Here is a 19175-nt window from a genome sequence, read left to right as displayed (position 1 = left end):
AGTGACCTATAGAGAGTTGCAATCATAAGTCCATTACCAATACGTGATAATAAAAGGTTTGTTTGGAGTAAAGATGTATCCAACATCAGAAAATGTTGCCTTCACTGCCCTAAAGCATATAACACAACCTTATATAATTATACCTGAAATTAATTTTAAACCAAATAGCATTGTTAGCATATTCTCTAATTATCTAACTTTGAAATGCTTTAATGTAGCCCAGAGTAGAACTTTAATGCACTTAATATTTTTCATGATGTCATATAAGGGACACACTGGATGTACAAATAGTTTATTGAAGGAACATATATATTGAACTAAACAAATAAAGTATCAACACACAGAACACATATTAGAAGTCTACTCTATTGTTGGAGGGTATAAGAACTGAATCTTGAAAGCCTGAGACCGCCCGGCCGCCCTGTTTCGGGTAACTCGCTCTCTCCTTCAACAGGGAGAGCGGGATGACCTGTTGCAGGGACGTGCTGAGGAGTTTAGTGGTTATCTATACGACACAATCGTTCAGCTTCGGGACAGTATGGACCAAAATTGGGTAGATCCGGGTGGGATGTCTGAGAGCCGTCTTGTTGAGATTGTTTGGGATGAGTTTGACCCTGTGGCTCCCGAGGACATGGACAGGTTACTGGGTAGGTTGAATGCCACCACATGTTTACTGGACCCGTGTCCCTCCTGGTTGGTGCTGGCCGCACAGGATGTGACACAAGGCTGGCTCCAGGGGCTTACAAATGCTTCTTTGTTGGAGGGGGGCTTTCCGGCCGCCTTGAAAGAGGCGGTGGTGAGGCCTCTCCTCAAGAAGCCTTTCCTGGACCCAGCTGTGTTAGGTAATTATCGTCCGGTCTCCAACCTTCACTTCGCGGCGAAGGTTGTAGAGAGTGTGGTGGCATGTCAGCTACCCCGGTACCTGGAGGAAACCGTCTATCTAGACCCGTTCCAGTCCGGTTTCCGGCCCGGTTACAGCACTGAGACGGCTTTGGTCGCGTTGGTGGATGATCTCTGGAGGGCCAGGGATAGGGGTTATTCCTCTGCCTTGGTCCTATTAGACCTCTCAGCGGCTTTTGATACCATCGACCATGGTATCCTGCTGCACCGGTTGGAGGGATTGGGAGTGGGAGGCACCGTTTATCGGTGGTTCTCCTCCTATCTCTCCGATCGGTCGCAGACGGTGTTGACGGGGGGGCAGAGGTCGGCCCCGAGACGCCTCACTTGTGGGGTGCCTCAGGGGTCGATTCTCTCGCCCCTCTTGTTCAACATCTATATGAAGCCACTGGGTGAGGTCATCAGTGGTTTCGGTGTGAGGTACCAGCTGTACGCTGATGACACTCAGCTGTACTTTTCCACACCGGACCACCCCAACGAAGCTATCGAGGTGTTGTCCCGGTGTCTGGAAGCCGTACGGGTCTGGATGGGGAGAAACAGGCTCAAGCTCAATCCCTCCAAGATGGAGTGGCTGTGGATGCCGGCATCCCGGTACGGTCAGCTGCAGCCTCGGCTGACTGTTGGGGGCGAGTCATTGGCCCCAATGGAGAGGGTGCACAACTTGGGCGTTCTCCTGGATGGACGGTTGTCTTTTGAAGACCATTTGACAGCCGTCTCCAGGAGAGCTTTTCACCAGGTTCGCCTGGTTTGCCAGTTGCGCCCCTTTCTAGACCGGGATGCCTTATGCACGGTCACTCATGCTCTCGTGACATCTCGTCTGGACTACTGCAATGCTCTCTACATGGGGCTCCCCTTGAGGAGCACCCGGAGACTCCAGGTAGTTCAGAATGCAGCTGCGCGGGTGATAGAGGGAGCCCCTCGTGGCTCCCATGTAACAGCCCTCCTGCGCAGACTGCACTGGCTGCCTGTGGTTTTCCAGGTGCGCTTCAAGGTTTTGGTAATGATCTTCAAAGCGCTCCATGGCATAGGGCCGGGTTACTTACGGGACCATCTGCTGCCACCGAATGCCTCCCACCGGCCCATGCGCTCTCACAGGGAGGGACTCCTCAGGGTGCCGTCGGCCAGGCAGTGCCGACTGGCGACGCCCAGGGGAAGGGCCTTTTCTGTGGGGGCTTCCACCCTCTGGAACGAGCTTCCCCCAGGACTTCGTCAACTTCCTGAGCTTTGGACCTTCCGCCGCGAGCTTAAGACACATCTATTTATCTGCGCAGGACTGGACTAGATTTTTTAAATTCTTAAACATTTAAATTTTAGATTTGGTTTTAAATCGGGTTTTATTATTTATATGTCTATTTTAAATATTTGGCCTATATAATAAGTTTTTTAGATGAATGTTTTACTTTGTATATTTATGTGTTTTTTATATGGCTGTACACCGCCCTGAGTCCCTAGGGAGATAGGGCGGTATAAAAGTATGAATAAATAAATAAATAAATAAATAAATAAATAAATAAATCTCTCCTCCTCCTCTTATCTTTATAACAATCAAGTTTCTTTTTCATCCCACCTTTTAAAGATTAAACTAATGATCATACCCATACTGCTGAATTCTTCTTTAAGACAATCTCTAAATTCCTTTGTATGATTCTTTTGTATCATACAAATCAGTATCACCATTCTAACAAATGTAAATGTTACATTTACAAAAACTATCTACTATTGACCTCACCCCATTCCTAAGAGGTCTGTAAGGAGCGTGCATAACAGCACCAACATGCCTACCGTTCCTGTCCTAATGTTCCCTTTGATTGTATCCAATTTCTTATAGTTATTACATACTTATGCTTATATATATGCTTATATATCATATAGTTATTTCATGCTTATGCTTATATACACTGTTGTGACAAATAAATAAATAAAATAAATAGTATTAATTGATTTAAGCATTGAACAAATAATTTGGTTAAAGTCTATAATAGGCCAAAATCCAATGATGCCCCCAAGGGAAAAAAAAGTCTGAGTCAGTATCCTAATACCTAAGGGGTTGCCACAAAGAAGAGGGAGTCAAGCTATTCTCCAAAACACCTGGGGGCAGGACAAGAAGCAATGCAACTAACTTTGATCCTGTTGGTCCTGATCTCCTGTGTTATGGGGATGGGGATTAGCCTCTTAAGGAAGCTCATATTTCCTTGCCTTTCTTCTCTGTGTTATTATTTAGGTGTGATAAACCTCTGAAGAATACCAGCTTTCAAGAACATAGTCTAAATATTCCACAAACACACAAAAAAATCTTAAATTTAGTTGAGAAAAGGTAAAAATAATATGGATGTGAAAGAAATACTCTGCCATACCTTCTTTTTGAATCTATATAATAAGTTTTTAGATGAATGTTTTACTTTGTATATTTACCGTATATACAGCACGTTTTTGTGCGGCTTATACTCGAGTCTCGTCTTGGGAACCGGAGGGGTACCAAGCGGACTCCATGGAAAGGCTGGGACACACCAAGCGCGCCAAGACGGCTTCCGAGGCGGCGGCGGGAGGAGCAGCCGGCACCGCCCGCACCTGGCAACCGCAGGCAGCTGGCAGCGCTGCCCGGCGCTACGGGAGGACGGGAGCGGGCCCGCCGAGGTCTCGCGGGATTTGTCGCCCCCAGGCTGGCCCCCATTCCCGTGTCTGGCGGGCGGGACGCAAGGAAGAGGAAGCACGGGGAGACCACGACCAGACCGCCAGCGAGCACTGCGGACGGCGCAAACTTGGCGGGCTGCTGCTGCTGCTGCTGCTGCCGCCGCCGCCAGGCGAGCCCGACTCCTCCTGCCCGAATCGCGCCGTGCGAGTGCTGATGGGGAGCTGCGAGTCCGGCCTGAGCTTGGCGGCTGCTGCCGCCGCCGCCGCCGCCGCCACCACCGCCACCACCACGCTCCTCCTGCCCGAATCGCGCCGTGCAGTGCTGATGAGGAGCTGCCGAGTCGGCCTGAGCAAAAGGTCGCTCCGTGGTGGTGGCGGCGGCGGCGGCGGCCGCCAAGCTCAGGCGGACTCGGCAGCTCCCCATCAGCACTCGCACGGCGCGATTCGGGCAGGAGGTCGGGCTCGCTCCGTGGTGGTGGTGGCGGCGGCGGCAGCAGCTGCCAAGCTCAGGCGGACTCGGCAGCTCCCCATCAGCACTCGCGGCGCGATTCGGGCAGGAGGTCGGGCTCGCTCCGTGGTGGTGGCGGTGGCGGCGGCGGCGGCAGCAGCTGCCAAGCTCAGGCGGACTCGGCAGCTCCCCATCAGCACTCGCGGCGCGATTCGGGCAGGAGGTCGGGCTCACTCCGTGGTGGTGGCGGTGGCGGTGGCGGTGGCGGCGGCAGTAGCCGCCAAGCTCAGGCGGACTCGGTAGCTCCCCATCAGCACTCGCGGCGCGATTCGGGCAGGAGGTCGGGCTCGCTCCGTGGTGGTGGCGGTGGCGGTGGCGGCGGCAGCGGCGGCAGTAGCCGCCAAGCTCAGGCCAGACTCGGCAGCTCCTCATCAGCACTCGCAGGCGCGATTCGGGCAGGAGGAGTCGGGCTCGCTCCGTGGTGGTGGCGGTGGCGGCGGCGGCAGTAGCCGCCAAGCTCAGGCGGACTCGGAGCTTGGCGGCTGCTAGAGCGAGGCCGGGAGGCTGAGCTCGCACAGCATGGGTAAGGCGGGAGAGGAAGGAGCCTTCGCTCCATTACTCGATGGAATGACCTTTTCTTCTGGCCTTTGGGGTGGCTCTCGCGGCGGCTCAGGCGGACTCGGCAGCTCCCCATCAGCACTGCACGGGCGCGATTCGGGCAGGAGGAGTCGGGCTCACTCCGTGGTGGTGGCGGCGGCAGCCGCCAAGCTCAGGCGGACTCGGCAGCTCCCCATCAGCACTGCACGGGCGCGATTCGGGCAGGAGGTCGGGCTCGCTCCGTGGTGGTGGCGGCGGCAGCAGCTGCCAAGCTCAGGCGGACTCGGCAGCTCCCCATCAGCACTGCACGGGCGCGATTCGGGCGGGAGGAGCAGCTGGCACTGCCCGCACCTGGCAACCGCAGGCAGCTGGCAGCGCTGCCCGGCGCTACGGGAGGGACAGGGAGCGGGCCCGCCGAGGTCTCGCGGGATTTGTCGCCCCCAGGCCGGCCCCCATTCCCGTGTCTGGCGGGCAGGACGCAAGGAAGAGGAAGCACGAGCAGACCACGACCAGCCCGCCAGCGAGCACTGCGGACGGCGCAAACTTGGCGGGCTGCTGCTGCTGCTGCTGCTGCTGCTGCTGCTGCTGCTGCTGCTGCTGCTGCTGCTGCTGCTGCTGCTGCTGCTGCTGCTGCTGCTGCTGCTGCTGCTGCTGCTGCTGCTGCTGCTGCTGCTGCTGCTGCTGCTGCTGCTGCTGCTGCTGCTGCTGCTGCCGCCGCCGCCACCACCACGGGCGAGCCCGACTCCTCCTGCCCGAATCGCGCGTGCGAGTGCTGATGAGGAGCTGCCGAGTCCGGTCTGAGCTTGGCGGCTGCTGCCGCCGCTGCCACCACCACCACGGGCGAGCCCGACTCCTCCTGCCCGAATCGCGCCGTGCAGTGCTGATGAGGAGCTGCCGAGTCGGCCTGAGCAAAAGGTCGCTCCGTGGTGGTGGCGGCGGCAGTAGCCGCCAAGCTCAGGCGGACTCGGCAGCTCCTCATCAGCACTCGCACGGCGCGATTCGGGCAGGAGGTCGGGCTCACTCCGTGGTGGTGGCGGCGGCAGCAGCTGCCAAGCTCAGGCCAGACTCGGCAGCTCCCCATCAGCACTGCACGGGCGCGATTCGGGCAGGAGGAGTCGGGCTCACTCCGTGGTGGTGGCGGCGGCAGTAGCCGCCAAGCTCAGGCCGGACTCGGTAGCTCCCCATCAGCACTGCACGGGCGCGATTCGGGCAGGAGGTCGGGCTCACTCCGTGGTGGTGGCGGCGGCAGTAGCCGCCAAGCTCAGGCCGGACTCGGTAGCTCCCCATCAGCACTGCACGGGCGCGATTCGGGCAGGAGGTCGGGCTCACTCCGTGGTGGTGGCGGCGGCAGCAGCTGCCAAGCTCAGGCCGGACTCGGTAGCTCCCCATCAGCACTGCACGGGCGCGATTCGGGCAGGAGGTCGGGCTCACTCCGTGGTGGTGGCGGCGGCAGCAGCTGCCAAGCTCAGGCGGACTCGGTAGCTCCCCATCAGCACTGCACGGGCGCGATTCGGGCAGGAGGTCGGGCTCACTCCGTGGTGGTGGCGGCGGCAGTAGCCGCCAAGCTCAGGCCGGACTCGGTAGCTCCCCATCAGCACTGCACGGGCGCGATTCGGGCAGGAGGTCGGGCTCACTCCGTGGTGGTGGCGGCGGCAGTAGCCGCCAAGCTCAGGCCAGACTCGGCAGCTCCTCATCAGCACTGCACGGGCGCGATTCGGGCAGGAGGAGTCGGGCTCACTCCGTGGTGGTGGCGGTGGCGGCGGCAGCAGCTGCCAAGCTCAGGCCGGACTCGGCAGCTCCTCATCAGCACTGCACGGGCGCGATTCGGGCAGGAGGAGTCGGGCTCACTCCGTGGTGGTGGCGGCGGCAGCAGCTGCCAAGCTCAGGCCAGACTCGGCAGCTCCCCATCAGCACTGCACGGGCGCGATTCGGGCAGGAGGAGTCGGGCTCACTCCGTGGTGGTGGCGGCGGCAGTAGCCGCCAAGCTCAGGCCGGACTCGGTAGCTCCCCATCAGCACTGCACGGGCGCGATTCGGGCAGGAGGTCGGGCTCACTCCGTGGTGGTGGCGGCGGCAGTAGCCGCCAAGCTCAGGCCGGACTCGGTAGCTCCCCATCAGCACTGCACGGGCGCGATTCGGGCAGGAGGTCGGGCTCACTCCGTGGTGGTGGCGGCGGCAGCAGCTGCCAAGCTCAGGCCAGACTCGGCAGCTCCCCATCAGCACTGCACGGGCGCGATTCGGGCAGGAGGAGTCGGGCTCACTCCGTGGTGGTGGCGGCGGCAGCAGCTGCCAAGCTCAGGCCGGACTCGGTAGCTCCCCATCAGCACTGCACGGGCGCGATTCGGGCAGGAGGAGTCGGGCTCACTCCGTGGTGGTGGCGGCGGCAGCCGCCAAGCTCAGGCCAGACTCGGCAGCTCCCCATCAGCACTGCACGGGCGCGATTCGGGCAGGAGGTCGGGCTCGCTCCGTGGTGGTGGCGGCGGCAGCAGCTGCCAAGCTCAGGCCAGACTCGGCAGCTCCTCATCAGCACTGCACGGGCGCGATTCGGGCAGGAGGAGTCGGGCTCACTCCGTGGTGGTGGCGGCGGCAGTAGCCGCCAAGCTCAGGCCGGACTCGGTAGCTCCCCATCAGCACTGCACGGGCGCGATTCGGGCAGGAGGAGTCGGGCTCACTCCGTGGTGGTGGCGGCGGCAGCAGCTGCCAAGCTCAGGCCGGACTCGGTAGCTCCCCATCAGCACTGCACGGGCGCGATTCGGGCAGGAGGAGTCGGGCTCACTCCGTGGTGGTGGCGGCGGCAGCAGCTGCCAAGCTCAGGCCGGACTCGGTAGCTCCCCATCAGCACTGCACGGGCGCGATTCGGGCAGGAGGAGTCGGGCTCACTCCGTGGTGGTGGCGGCGGCAGTAGCCGCCAAGCTCAGGCCAGACTCGGCAGCTCCCCATCAGCACTGCACGGGCGCGATTCGGGCAGGAGGAGTCGGGCTCACTCCGTGGTGGTGGCGGCGGCAGCCGCCAAGCTCAGGCCGGACTCGGCAGCTCCCCATCAGCACTCGCGGCGCGATTCGGGCAGGAGGTCGGGCTCGCTCCGTGGTGGTGGCGGTGGCGGCGGCGGCAGCAGCTGCCAAGCTCAGGCGGACTCGGCAGCTCCCCATCAGCACTGCACGGGCGCGATTCGGGCAGGAGGTCGGGCTCACTCCGTGGTGGTGGCGGTGGCGGCGGCGGCGGCAGCAGCCGCCAAGCTCAGGCCGGACTCGGCAGCTCCCCATCAGCACTCGCACGGCGCGATTCGGGCAGGAGGAGTCGGGCTCGCTCCGTGGTGGTGGCGGTGGCGGTGGCGGCGGCAGCGGCGGCAGTAGCCGCCAAGCTCAGGCCAGACTCGGCAGCTCCTCATCAGCACTCGCACGGCGCGATTCGGGCAGGAGGAGCCGGGCCCGCTCCGTGGTGGTGGCGGTGGCGGCGCCGGCAGTAGCCGCCAAGCTCAGGCCGGACTCGGAGCTTGGCGGCTGCTAGAGCGCGAGGCCCGGGAGGCTGAGCTCGCACAGCATGGGTAAGGCGGGAGAGGAAGGAGCCTTCGCTCCATTACTCCGATGGAATGACCTTTTCTTCTGGCCTTTGGGGTGGCTCTCGCGGCGAGCTCGGGTCGGGAAACCCACCCTCCTCCTCAGCCGAGAAGGCTGGCGGCCCCCGCCCGCCTCTCACTGCACCGCCAGGGCTTCCCGCCAATGCACAGCCTGGCGGGAGTTACTGCGGCTCACCTGCCCCGCCCCAACTGGTGGTGTCGGGCAGCCGCCGCTTAGCAAAAAGGTCGCCGCCCAAAACTCCTCGCCTTCTCCTGGGAAGGGCTGGATGGCTAGCCGGAAGGGTTGAATAAGCCAACCTACCTCCTCCTCCTCTCCCCGCAAGCGAAAGAGCGTTTTCCTGCTTGCCGCTTGGGAGGGAGGAGGAACACGAGCACCGCCTTCGCTGGCATTCCGGGATTTCCTTTGTTTAGAGCTGGGAATCCTCCTTCCTCAGCGGCCTTTCCCTGCCCCAGTCCTCAGAGCTCTCTCCGGATCGCTCTTCTAGTTGACCCTATACTTTAGGCTGGAACAAGCGGTTTGAGAACTGGGTTATTGCTTTACTATCTTCTCTTGCTTTTTCATGCTCGGGCAACCCTGGGCTTTCCTCGAGTCTCATTTCCCACCCTAGGCTTATACTCGAGTCAATAGTTTTTCCCAGTTTTTTGTGTAAAATTTGGTACCTCGGCTTATATTCGGGTCGGCTTATACTTGAGTATATACGGTATGTGTTTTTTATATGGCTGTACACCGCCCTGAGTCCCTAGGGAGATAGGGCAGTATAAAAGTATGAATGAATGAATGAATAAATAAATAAATAAATAAATAAATAAATAAATAAATAAATCTCTCCTCCTCCTCTTATCTTTATAACAATCAAGTTTCTTTTTCATCCCACCTTTTAAATATCACCGGCTATGGCAAACCTCCTTCCCAGGCTGAAGGTAATCAACAACTGGCAGATGACCTGAATAAGTTTTACTGCAGGTTTGAAAGGAAACTACAGCCACCTATCTCCACAACCCCCATCTCAGACACACCAACAACAGCCAAGCCTCCTACAACTGACCCCATTTCATTGGGTTCACAACCCCTAGTGATCACAGAAAAGGAAGTGCAGGACCTATTTCACAGACAAAAGCCAGGAAAAGCTCCAGGCCCAGACAAGATAACTCCTTCTTGCTTAAAAGTCTGTGCTGACCAATTGGCCCCCATCTTCACCCATATTTTCAATAAATCACTAGAGATGTGCTATGTTCCTTCTTGCTTCAAACGCTCTACCATCATCCCAGTGCCGGAGAAGCCCACCATCAAGGAACTGAATGACTACAGACCAGTTGCTCTAACATCTGTAGTCATGAAAACCTTTGAAAGGCTAGTGCTTTCCTACCTGAAAACCATCACGAATCCGCTCTTAGACCCCTTGCAATTTGCATACCGAGCAAATAGATCAACAGATGATGCTGTTAATATGGCTCTGCACTACATCCTACAACATCTTGAGTCTCCAAAGACCTATGCAAGGGTCCTTTTTGTAGACTTTAGTTCAGCATTCAATACCATCATTCCAGACATTCTTCTAACTAAGCTAAACCAGCTACAGGTACCGGAACAGACTTGTAAGTGGATCACAAGCTTCCTAACAAACAGGAAGCAGCAGGTGAAGCTAAGCAAGATCACATCAAATACCTGTACAATTAGCACAGGGGCCCCCCCAAGGCTGTGTGCTCTCCCCACTTCTCTTCTCTCTGTATACCAATGACTGCATCTCCAATGATCCATTTGTTAAGCTACTGAAGTTCGCAGATGACACAACAGTGATTGGTCTCATTCGAGACAATGACGAATCCGCATATAGACCAGAGGTCGAACGACTAGCCTTGTGGTGCAACCAAAACAATCTGGAACTGAACACACTCAAAACCGTAGAAATGGTGGTAGACTTTAGGAGAAACCCTTCCATACTTCCACCTCTCACAATACTTGACAACACAGTATCAACAGTAGAAACCTTCAAATTTCTGGGTTCTATCATATCGCAAGATCTCAAATGGACAGCTAACATCAAAACATCATTAAAAAGGACAGCAAAGAATGTTCTTTCTGCGCCAACTCAGTAAGCTCAAACTGCCCAAGGAGCTGCTGATCCAATTCTACAGAGGAATTATTGAGTCTGTCATTTGCACCTCTATAACTGTCTGGTTCGGTTCTGCAACCCAACAAGAAAACACAGACTTCAGAGGATAATTAGAACTGCAGAAAAATAATTGCTACCAACTTGCCTTCCATTGAGGACCTGTATACTGCACGAATCAAGAAGAGGGCCGTGAAAATATTTGCAGATCCCTCGCATCCTGGACATAAACTGTTTCAACTCCTACCCTCAAAACGACGCTATAGAGCACTGCACACCAGAACAACTAGACACAAGAACAGTTTTTTCCCGTAGGCCATCACTCTGCTAAACAAATAATTCCCTCAACACTGTCAGACTATTTACTGAATCTGCACTACTATTAATCGTTTCATAGTTCCCATCACCAATCTCTTTCCACTTATGACTGTATGACTATAACTTGTTGCTGGCAATCCTTATGATTTATATTGATATATTGATCATCAATTGTGTTGTAAATGTTGTACCTTGATGAACGTATCTTTTCTTTTTATGTACACTGAGAGCATATGCACCAAGACAAATTCCTTGTGTGTCCAATCACACTTGGCCAATAAAAATTCTATTCTATTCTATTCTAAAGATTAAACTAATGATCATGCCCATACTGCTGAATTCTTCTTTAAGACAATCTCTAAATTCCTTTGTATGATTCTTTTGTATCATACAAATCAGTATCACCATTCTAACAAATGTAAATGTTACATTTACAAAAACTATCTACTATTGACCTCACCCCATTCCTAATAGGTCTGTAAGGAGCGTGCATAACAGCACCAACATGCCTACCGTTCCTGTCCTAATGTTCCCTTTGATTGTATCCAATTTCTTATAGTTATTACATACTTATGCTTATATATATGCTTATATATCATATAGTTATTTCATGCTTATGCTTATATACACTGTTGTGACAAATAAATAAATAAAATAAATAGTATTAATTGATTTAAGCATTGAACAAATAATTTGGTTAAAGTCTATAATAGGCAAAAATCCAATGATGCCCCCAAGGGAAAAAAAAGTCTGAGTCAGTATCCTAATACCTAAGGGGTTGCCACAAAGAAGAGGGAGTCAAGCTATTCTCCAAAACACCTGGGGGCAGGACAAGAAGCAATGCAACTAACTTTGATCCTGTTAGTCCTGATCTCCTGTGTTATGGGGATGGGGATTAGCCTCTTAAGGAAGCTCATATTTCCTTGCCTTTCTTCTCTATGTTATTATTTAGGTGTGATAAACCTCTGAAGAATACCAGCTTTCAAGAACAGTCTAAATATTCCACAAACACAAAAAAAACCCTTAAATTTTTTTTTTTTTTGTTTACATTTATACCCCGCCCTTCTCCGAAGACTCAGGGCGGCTTACAGTGTATAAGGCAATAGTCTCATTCTATTTGTATATTTTTACAAAGTCAACTTATTGCCCCCCCCCAACAATCTGGGTCCTCATTTTACCTACCTTATAAAGGATGGAAGGCTGAGTCAACCTTGGGCCGGGCTCGAACCTGCAGTAATTGCAGGCTACTGTGTTCTTAATAACAGGATTTACCAGCGTGAGCTAAACCGGCCCCTGTTTTCTCAACTAAACAGAATTTAGTTGAGAAAAGGTAAAAAAAATATGGATGTGAAAGAAATACTCTGCCATACCTTCTTTTTGAATCTATTGTTCTTTTTATGATATTATTTTTCTGAAATTATCCTTTGAAAATGTACTTGAATTTAGTATGTTACCTCATTATTACTATATGTGTTAAATTGTTCTATAATTAAGAACTAGAACCAGTTATAATCTTACTTTATTCACAGTAACTATTCTTTCAACAGTATTATCTGCAGTGGAGAAATTATTTGAGAGAAGAGAAATTCTGCTAAAGACATCTACATAAAATAATCATTTCCTGAATTTTATACTGATGCATATTTTCAAAATGCTTAATATATATGCATTAATACACATCACAGGTGCCAACTTGTGTAGTCAGGGAAATACTAGAATAGAATAGAATAGAATAGAATAGAATAGAATAGAATAGAATAGAATAGAATAGAATAGAATTTATTGGCCAAGTGTGATTGGACACACAAGGAATTTGTTTTGGTGCATATGCTCTCAGTGTATATAAAAGAAAATAAAAAAAATAAAAATAAAAAAAATACCTAGAGGCCTCGTTTGGAAATAACACATTTATTCCTAAAAGGACATTGTTAAATTGCGTGTTATGTTGACAGTGCCAGAAGCAAATGCAAGAATAGAAGTATTAGGTATGGGCCAATGAACAAAGAAAAAGGAGAAAAGCCAGGGCAAGTTGGGGAATTTAATCTTAGAAGTCGACTGCATAAAATTATGCAATGATTGTTCTTCACAATTCCAATTGGGGTATAAGATACCACCATAAAAGTTGAAGCTAATTAAATTCATTTATTATACAAATGAAGAAATGTTCTCTACAAAATGCCACAGCATTGGTGACATTATGAAACTACAAACACAAGCCCCAATGTATGATGAAACAGGGTTTACTTATAAATCATGGTAACATTTGCAAGATGCCCTTCTAAGAAACAAAATTGCTACAGAATTTAGAATTAAGGTTCACACGTGCTTTATACATTGGCTAGCTTTTTTAGTAAAGCAATCTCAAGTTATTATGACAATTTAATATTCTCCCATCAACCAGAGAACTCAGACTATTGACTTCCACTAAACAAGTGATGTTAATAGAGAACTGCCATTTGAGGGAATTTTCATGAACGTACTGTGTTACACAAGGTTTCGAATTCTAATTGATGGGTGGATGTTCAAAACACAGATAGAAATAGATGAGAACACATAATCTGATTCTGTTTTTCATTGCCTCTCCTTATACGTAAGGAAAAAATGTCCTTGGATACATCTAGAAAGGAGAGTTTACAAAAATAAATTTGGAACATCAACATACTCTTAATGAATAAGATTCATGTGAGAAGAAATGAAACAATGGTGTCAGATATACACATATAATATATTTGATTTCCATTTCACTATGTCAAGGCACTTAGTATTTATTTTATTAAAATGAAACTTGCAGTTTTATGACTGCTCGCTTAATTTACATAATTAATTCTTCCAGAATGTTCAAAAGGAATGGAGTTCCACCTAGGCAACAGAAGCAAAAATGTAAAAAGTAATCTATTCCCTAAATGAAGTTCTAATATGCAGTATTAGGATGTGTGTGCTGAATTCTGCAGAGGTTATACCTAAGTGATTTTCCACAGCAGCAAAGCCTTTGTGTGGGACAGAATGTCAGGAGGTGTAGTCTATGGTTCAAGTGCGGTATCTGCAGCTGGAAAAAGCAACTATGGAACATTCAATACTAAAGCCATTTCTAATCATCACTACTTCTTGGCAGTAAGATGAATGTTTCAGCTGCCCTATTATTCTTCTGATATTAATAAGACTCAAATACCATACCTCACAGGAAGAACATACACTTTGCATACAACTATTTTCTAGATTCACTCCTGCTACCTATTTTCCATCTAGGAAGGTTTTTGGGAGAAGTGTTCTGCTCTAAATTTAGAAGGGCCAAAGGGAGTTTTGTAGGAAACAGTGAGCAAAGAATTTTTGACCGACTATCAATAAAAATCCCCTAGAGCCAAACTTAAATGCTTCCTTAGAAGAAAGGTTACTACTTGGTAAAGTTGAATAACTAGTTATTCAGGGAAGAAATCTTCTTCATTGAGTAGGAACCTTTCTTGACACAATCACTGACTAAACTGAACTGAAGTTGAATTCTGAAGTACTGAAGTACTGAATTCCAGGACTTCTAAAGCAGGCCTGACAAACTAGAATTCTGCAACATCTCCCTAAATAAAAATTCTATGCAGATATATATGTCTATTTTATTTCTACCAGTTATGCACCAGAACTGCAAAATTAAATTAAATTATTTCACATTGCATGATATGTTCAAAAATTACACTTGTTGTTTTGTTAATTTAGAATTATATCAAACGTTTCTTTTAGGAGCTCAAACATCAAACACAGAAATTCTTCCATTTTTCCCTGCAACATCAACCATTAAAGGCAGTTTATCATTTCTGGAAACAGACAATAATTTTTTTTCTAAAATGGGGAAGTGAATTTTTCTTCTATAAATCTACAAAGAAATCTAAAAGTCACTAAATTAAAAGAATTGCTTCAGACTAGCATCACCTATTTCACAACACTTCAAGATGCAAAAGAACTCTTGAACTGTACTTCATTAGGCAGTGAACCCTAGTGTGTTTAAAATTATTCTCCCCCCGCTGCTTTTCAAGTTAGGACACTTTTAAGATAGGCAACTTCTGAACTGAAACTGTAATGCATTTCAACCATTCTTAAGGTCTTCCCTAAACAGATTCTTTACTTTCACAGCAACCTTGGGAGCAGACCTCAGGAGTAGCACTTTTAATTCAAAAAATGATTGCCCAGGAGATATCTTTTAATCACAGTACACATCAAAAACAGGAATAGGCAAAAAAGTCACCATGGAAAACAAATCTGAGTGCTTCCCCCCACCCTTATTTTCCTCCCAAGGTCTTTCAGTCTAAACCTGTAAAGTACATATGAATCAAATTACCTTTTTCTTTTACCATGGCAGAAAAAAAGGTCGTCAGCAGCAGCAGCAGCGAAAAGGCTGAAGTTCAACTGAAATGTTTTTCAAACACAGACATACATACACAGATACATACATACATATGTATGCATATGTTCCTTCTTTTCCAGCAGCAATGAACAAAAATAAATGCCCAGAAGGCTGGCTGTTCCAGAGAGCTATGTATTATTTCTCCCACCAGATCTGATGTAATCAAAATGCTTGGTGTCGTCTTTCTCTTTTTTAACTCTCACCACTTTGCTTTTCCTTTCTGCAGTCTCTTTTATTTGTTCTAACAACACTTCATTCCCAGAGCGTGAACTCTGCTCCCTCTGAACGGGAGGGAGAGAACCCAGCAACAGCCACTGAGTAAGGAAGAAGAAATTTCACCATCTCTAATCCAGTCCTTGGCATTACCTTCTGACAAATTGCAAAAGAGCTGGTAAACTAGGACTCCCTCAAGTGACAGATTTCAGAAATGTCATGGGAATGCTTCTAGGGACAACAGGGACAGGAGAGATTTATATTAGAGTGAGCAGGCACGTGTTCTTATTGATCTCTCCTGCAGCCAGACTAAGAGAGAAGAAAATCTGTCATAAATACACAAGGCATGTCAAGAATCTTTTGTACTTTTTTTTGCTTTCATCAAATACAAAACAGAAAAAAATACAAAAGGTTATGCAAATAGAATATAACTAAAGGAAAATGAAAAAAATATATACAGGAATACTAATGGGTACATATATGAAAATAAAAGTTCTATATAAGCATTTCAATTAATGGTAGCATCTTTCACTGTAATCTTTCATAGCTAATGCATGTCCATAAATGATTCATTGGTAAATTATTAAAAACTTCAACTCTGTAGATCACTTAGTAGTTGAGGCTGTACATTTATCCTCCCGATACTGAACAGTACAGCCCTAAGTAAGGTACAAACAATCTTCTTTGGCCAAATATCATACTGTATCAATTCCAATACAATGGGAATATAGTTCAAGATATTTTTCTTAAAGCATCTGCATCTTTGTTCATTGCTTTAAGAGATGGTTAATTTAGGGAAAGCAACTCTGGTGAGAAAGGGCTTTCAAAGAATGTACGGGGAACTCTCATGGTATTCACATCATTTTCCCCAAAAGCTTGGATTCTGGCACTATAGTCATCTGGTAAGTGATCCTAGCCATTTGTTTGATAGAGGACAGATGGCTGGTACATTTCAGAAAGCTGAGAATGTACAATCATTGTTAAATTTTATTTGCTGCAAATATTTTCAAGATTGTTGTATTTCTTTTGAAAAAAAATGCACACTACTAGGTATGACAAAGATAAATCCATCTGGACTTTTTTCTTTCTTTAGTCATCTAATTCTGCAATTGACAAAGATTAGTCATGAGGGAAACATGCATAAGAAAATGTTGGTATTAATTCTTAATCAGTAGTTCAGCTTCTACAATCACTCATAGTTAAGTAGCAGAATCACAGCCCCAAAGAACTGACATTCCAATTCTTGTGGCTGATTAAATTACTAAAAATAGTTCTAGGGCCTCACAGCATGATAATAGGTTGAACTGTTGTGCACTTAGAATACTGACCTACCTTAGATATAGAAATAAACAACAGCTAATTTATTATTTATTCTATTTAAAGTATTTATATGCTGCCCACCCATAAATACAAATAAAACAAAGTACGTTGGAAAAATGAATCCTGGAATACTATTAAAATAATGTTATAAAACAAGAATCATTCAAAATATTAAAGCAATTAAAATTAAGAAAATTAAAAGGCATGAATAGACAAATAAATGTTAAGTCCCATCTTAGCTTATAAGGAAGAAACCTGCTTTAATTCTGATATCTTGTTCCATAAACATTGGCTCAGATAAAGAGAAAACTGGATGTTGTGGAATGTAAATGCAATGGAAGCTTGAATAGGTGCCCTGTGGTGATACAACAATGTGAAGTAGACTATAGAAAAGTAGAAGACCTGCAACTTGCCTGATCCTAAGCTAAAATTCTGCATATCAATGTTTACACTTTGATATTAAATGTAACAGACAATCAACAGAGCTAATCCAGAACAAGACATACAGGAATTTTTCAGAAGGTGTCACTTATCTTATTACCTTGCTACTTGCATTCTAAACGTATCTTCAGGAGCCACCACTGAAAAGGACTTCAAAGGAAGGGCATAGCTGGTTTGTTAACTGAAGCCGATAAAAGGTTCCCTTTGAGATGATATACCCAACTTTCTACCATCAGTGCTGCATCTGGACCCCAAAAGTGCAAAAGCTTCGGGCTAGCCATCATTTTCTTCTCTCTTTAGCAATGGTTTTAGATTTTTTGCTTTAAATTTAAATTGAACGGTTTAATGTTGAACCCCATCAATTGTGGGTTAATCTTAACTATGATTATCTATCTTACATGAAGTTAGATCATATTAACTAACTGCAGTTTTCTTAGTTCAATGATAGCACTGAACATTCAATGATTCTTGACTAAAATAAAGGCTTCTAATTTGTCCTAAGCATTCTATAAAGAATACATAATAATTAGCCATTGGCCACTGTTATTTGCCATTTGTATTCTGAGCTATGAAAGAGGTCTATTACTTGTTTGTTAACATACTTTGCCAAACTGCCATAGTATTCCCTTCTATATCCCACCTTCTATTCTTGTACATTAAAAAAACAGCCTTGATTGCAAAGTTCTTATTTGAAATGTTTCCCTCAGTAGAAATTATTTCCATTCCAAAAGTTTCTGACGTGTAACAGCAACTGCTGGAGACTGGGACATTAGGTCATCAAATGGCCATGTCCCCTTTTTCACATGTGATCAGGATTAACACTGTTGTGTTTCATCTCTTTTCCTGTTTCAGCCATTCTCTATAGCAGCCAACTGGAGAGATGAGCAAATGAGACTGTACTATCCACCTAACTTACAAATGAAAAAAAGATTTATTAGATTTGTGATGTTAAGTTTCAAGAAAGAATCCCTTAGTATAGGGGTGTCAAACTTGATTTCATTAAGGGCCACATCAGAGTTGAGTTTGACCTCGGGGGGCCAGAGTGGGCATGGCTAGGTTGGGTGTGGCCAGCTAGACATCACTTGGGTTGGGGACACCTTTGGTGGCCCAAGTGCTCTGCCAGCGAAAACGGGCTCCCAAGCTGTTTTCGGCTGCGATGGCCTCCTGCAATCTTCTGCCAGTGAAAACGGAGCTCGGGAGGGCCACACACAGCCCTCCTGAGCTCTGTTTTCACTGGCAAAGGCTCCGCAGGCTGGTTCTTCACTCTTTCCAGGGCAGCCCCATGGGCCAGATCTAAGTACCTCACAGGCCGGATTCGGGCCCTACAAAAGCACTGTAGAATGATAGCTTAAATAAAACTGATGGGGAAAGTCCAAGATTAGGTGTATGTGTGCATGGAAAATCCAGGTGCAGGGGACCTGAGCTGTACAGTATCTTTTTTTCTAATACCAATGCATGTGATCCCTAAGCCATTTTTAAGAATAGTATGAAAACCAGCCAGACATAATTAAACAAGACTCCTTCCATATTTGTGTTTTACAAAAGAAGAGAAAGTCAGGATCTGTCAGTGGAGATTCTCAATCATCCAGGTTGTCCCAAAGGTGCTTTTCCAAAGGCAACTTGACTTTCTTGGTTTTTTTTCTTCGAAAATGTTTAGTTTCTCATACAAGAAGCTTCGTCAGTTGTGACTGAATCCTGGAGAATAGAAGGATTTATATTCTTGTCAGGATCTGCTGAATCCCATTAATTATGACTTCTATTTATGAGCATTCCAATATTTTGTATATATAACTTTTTCTGTTTGGATAGAGGGGCTTTTGATTCATTTGTAAGGAGAAGAATATTGTGATTTTTGTAAGGAACATCAGTGCCCAATTAAAACATGAATGCTTATATATCTTCAATTTTATGATATGTTTCAGTAAAATAACAACTTTAACTGGAGCTAGACAGTTGGTATTTTTACAGACTTGCTAAGGTATTTTTGTTCTTATCAATACAGAAGTGGTTTTACCCCTTTCTTTTTCTAGTATGTTTTTCAGCTATCCTTTCTGCCCTGAAAACCCTGGTGGTAAAGTTCTCCTATCCAAGGACTGATAAGACCCAAACTTGCTTAGCTCCTGAGCTTCTACTGAACCCTACATCAATCATCTCTAGCAATGTTTCTCAACTTTAAACTGATTCACAGAATTCTGGCTGGAGAATTCAGAGAATGGAGTCCACCAAGATTAAA

General features: G+C 47.5%; 1 protein-coding gene across 11 annotated transcripts in view; it reads right to left on the bottom strand.

Moving 5' to 3' along the window:
- Positions 1-19175, bottom strand: part of ABLIM1 (actin binding LIM protein 1) — a 239446-nt gene that overhangs the window by 130526 nt on the left and 89745 nt on the right. Inside the window, exon 1 of one of the 11 annotated variants that reach the window (XM_058188297.1) lies at positions 14903-15268. The exons of the other annotated variants lie outside the window; for them this stretch is intronic. Coding sequence (XP_058044280.1) covers positions 14903-14918 — 16 coding nt within the window. The 5' untranslated portion in view covers positions 14919-15268. Of the gene's footprint in view, positions 1-14902; positions 15269-19175 lie in introns of those variants that run through there. 11 annotated transcript variants of the gene reach the window in all.

This window comes from Ahaetulla prasina, chromosome 6, assembly GCF_028640845.1.
Source record: "Ahaetulla prasina isolate Xishuangbanna chromosome 6, ASM2864084v1, whole genome shotgun sequence".
Classification (NCBI taxonomy): Eukaryota; Metazoa; Chordata; class Lepidosauria; order Squamata; family Colubridae; genus Ahaetulla; species Ahaetulla prasina.
Note: the sequence above shows the minus strand (reverse complement) of the source record. Positions and strands in the feature narration are given on the sequence as shown.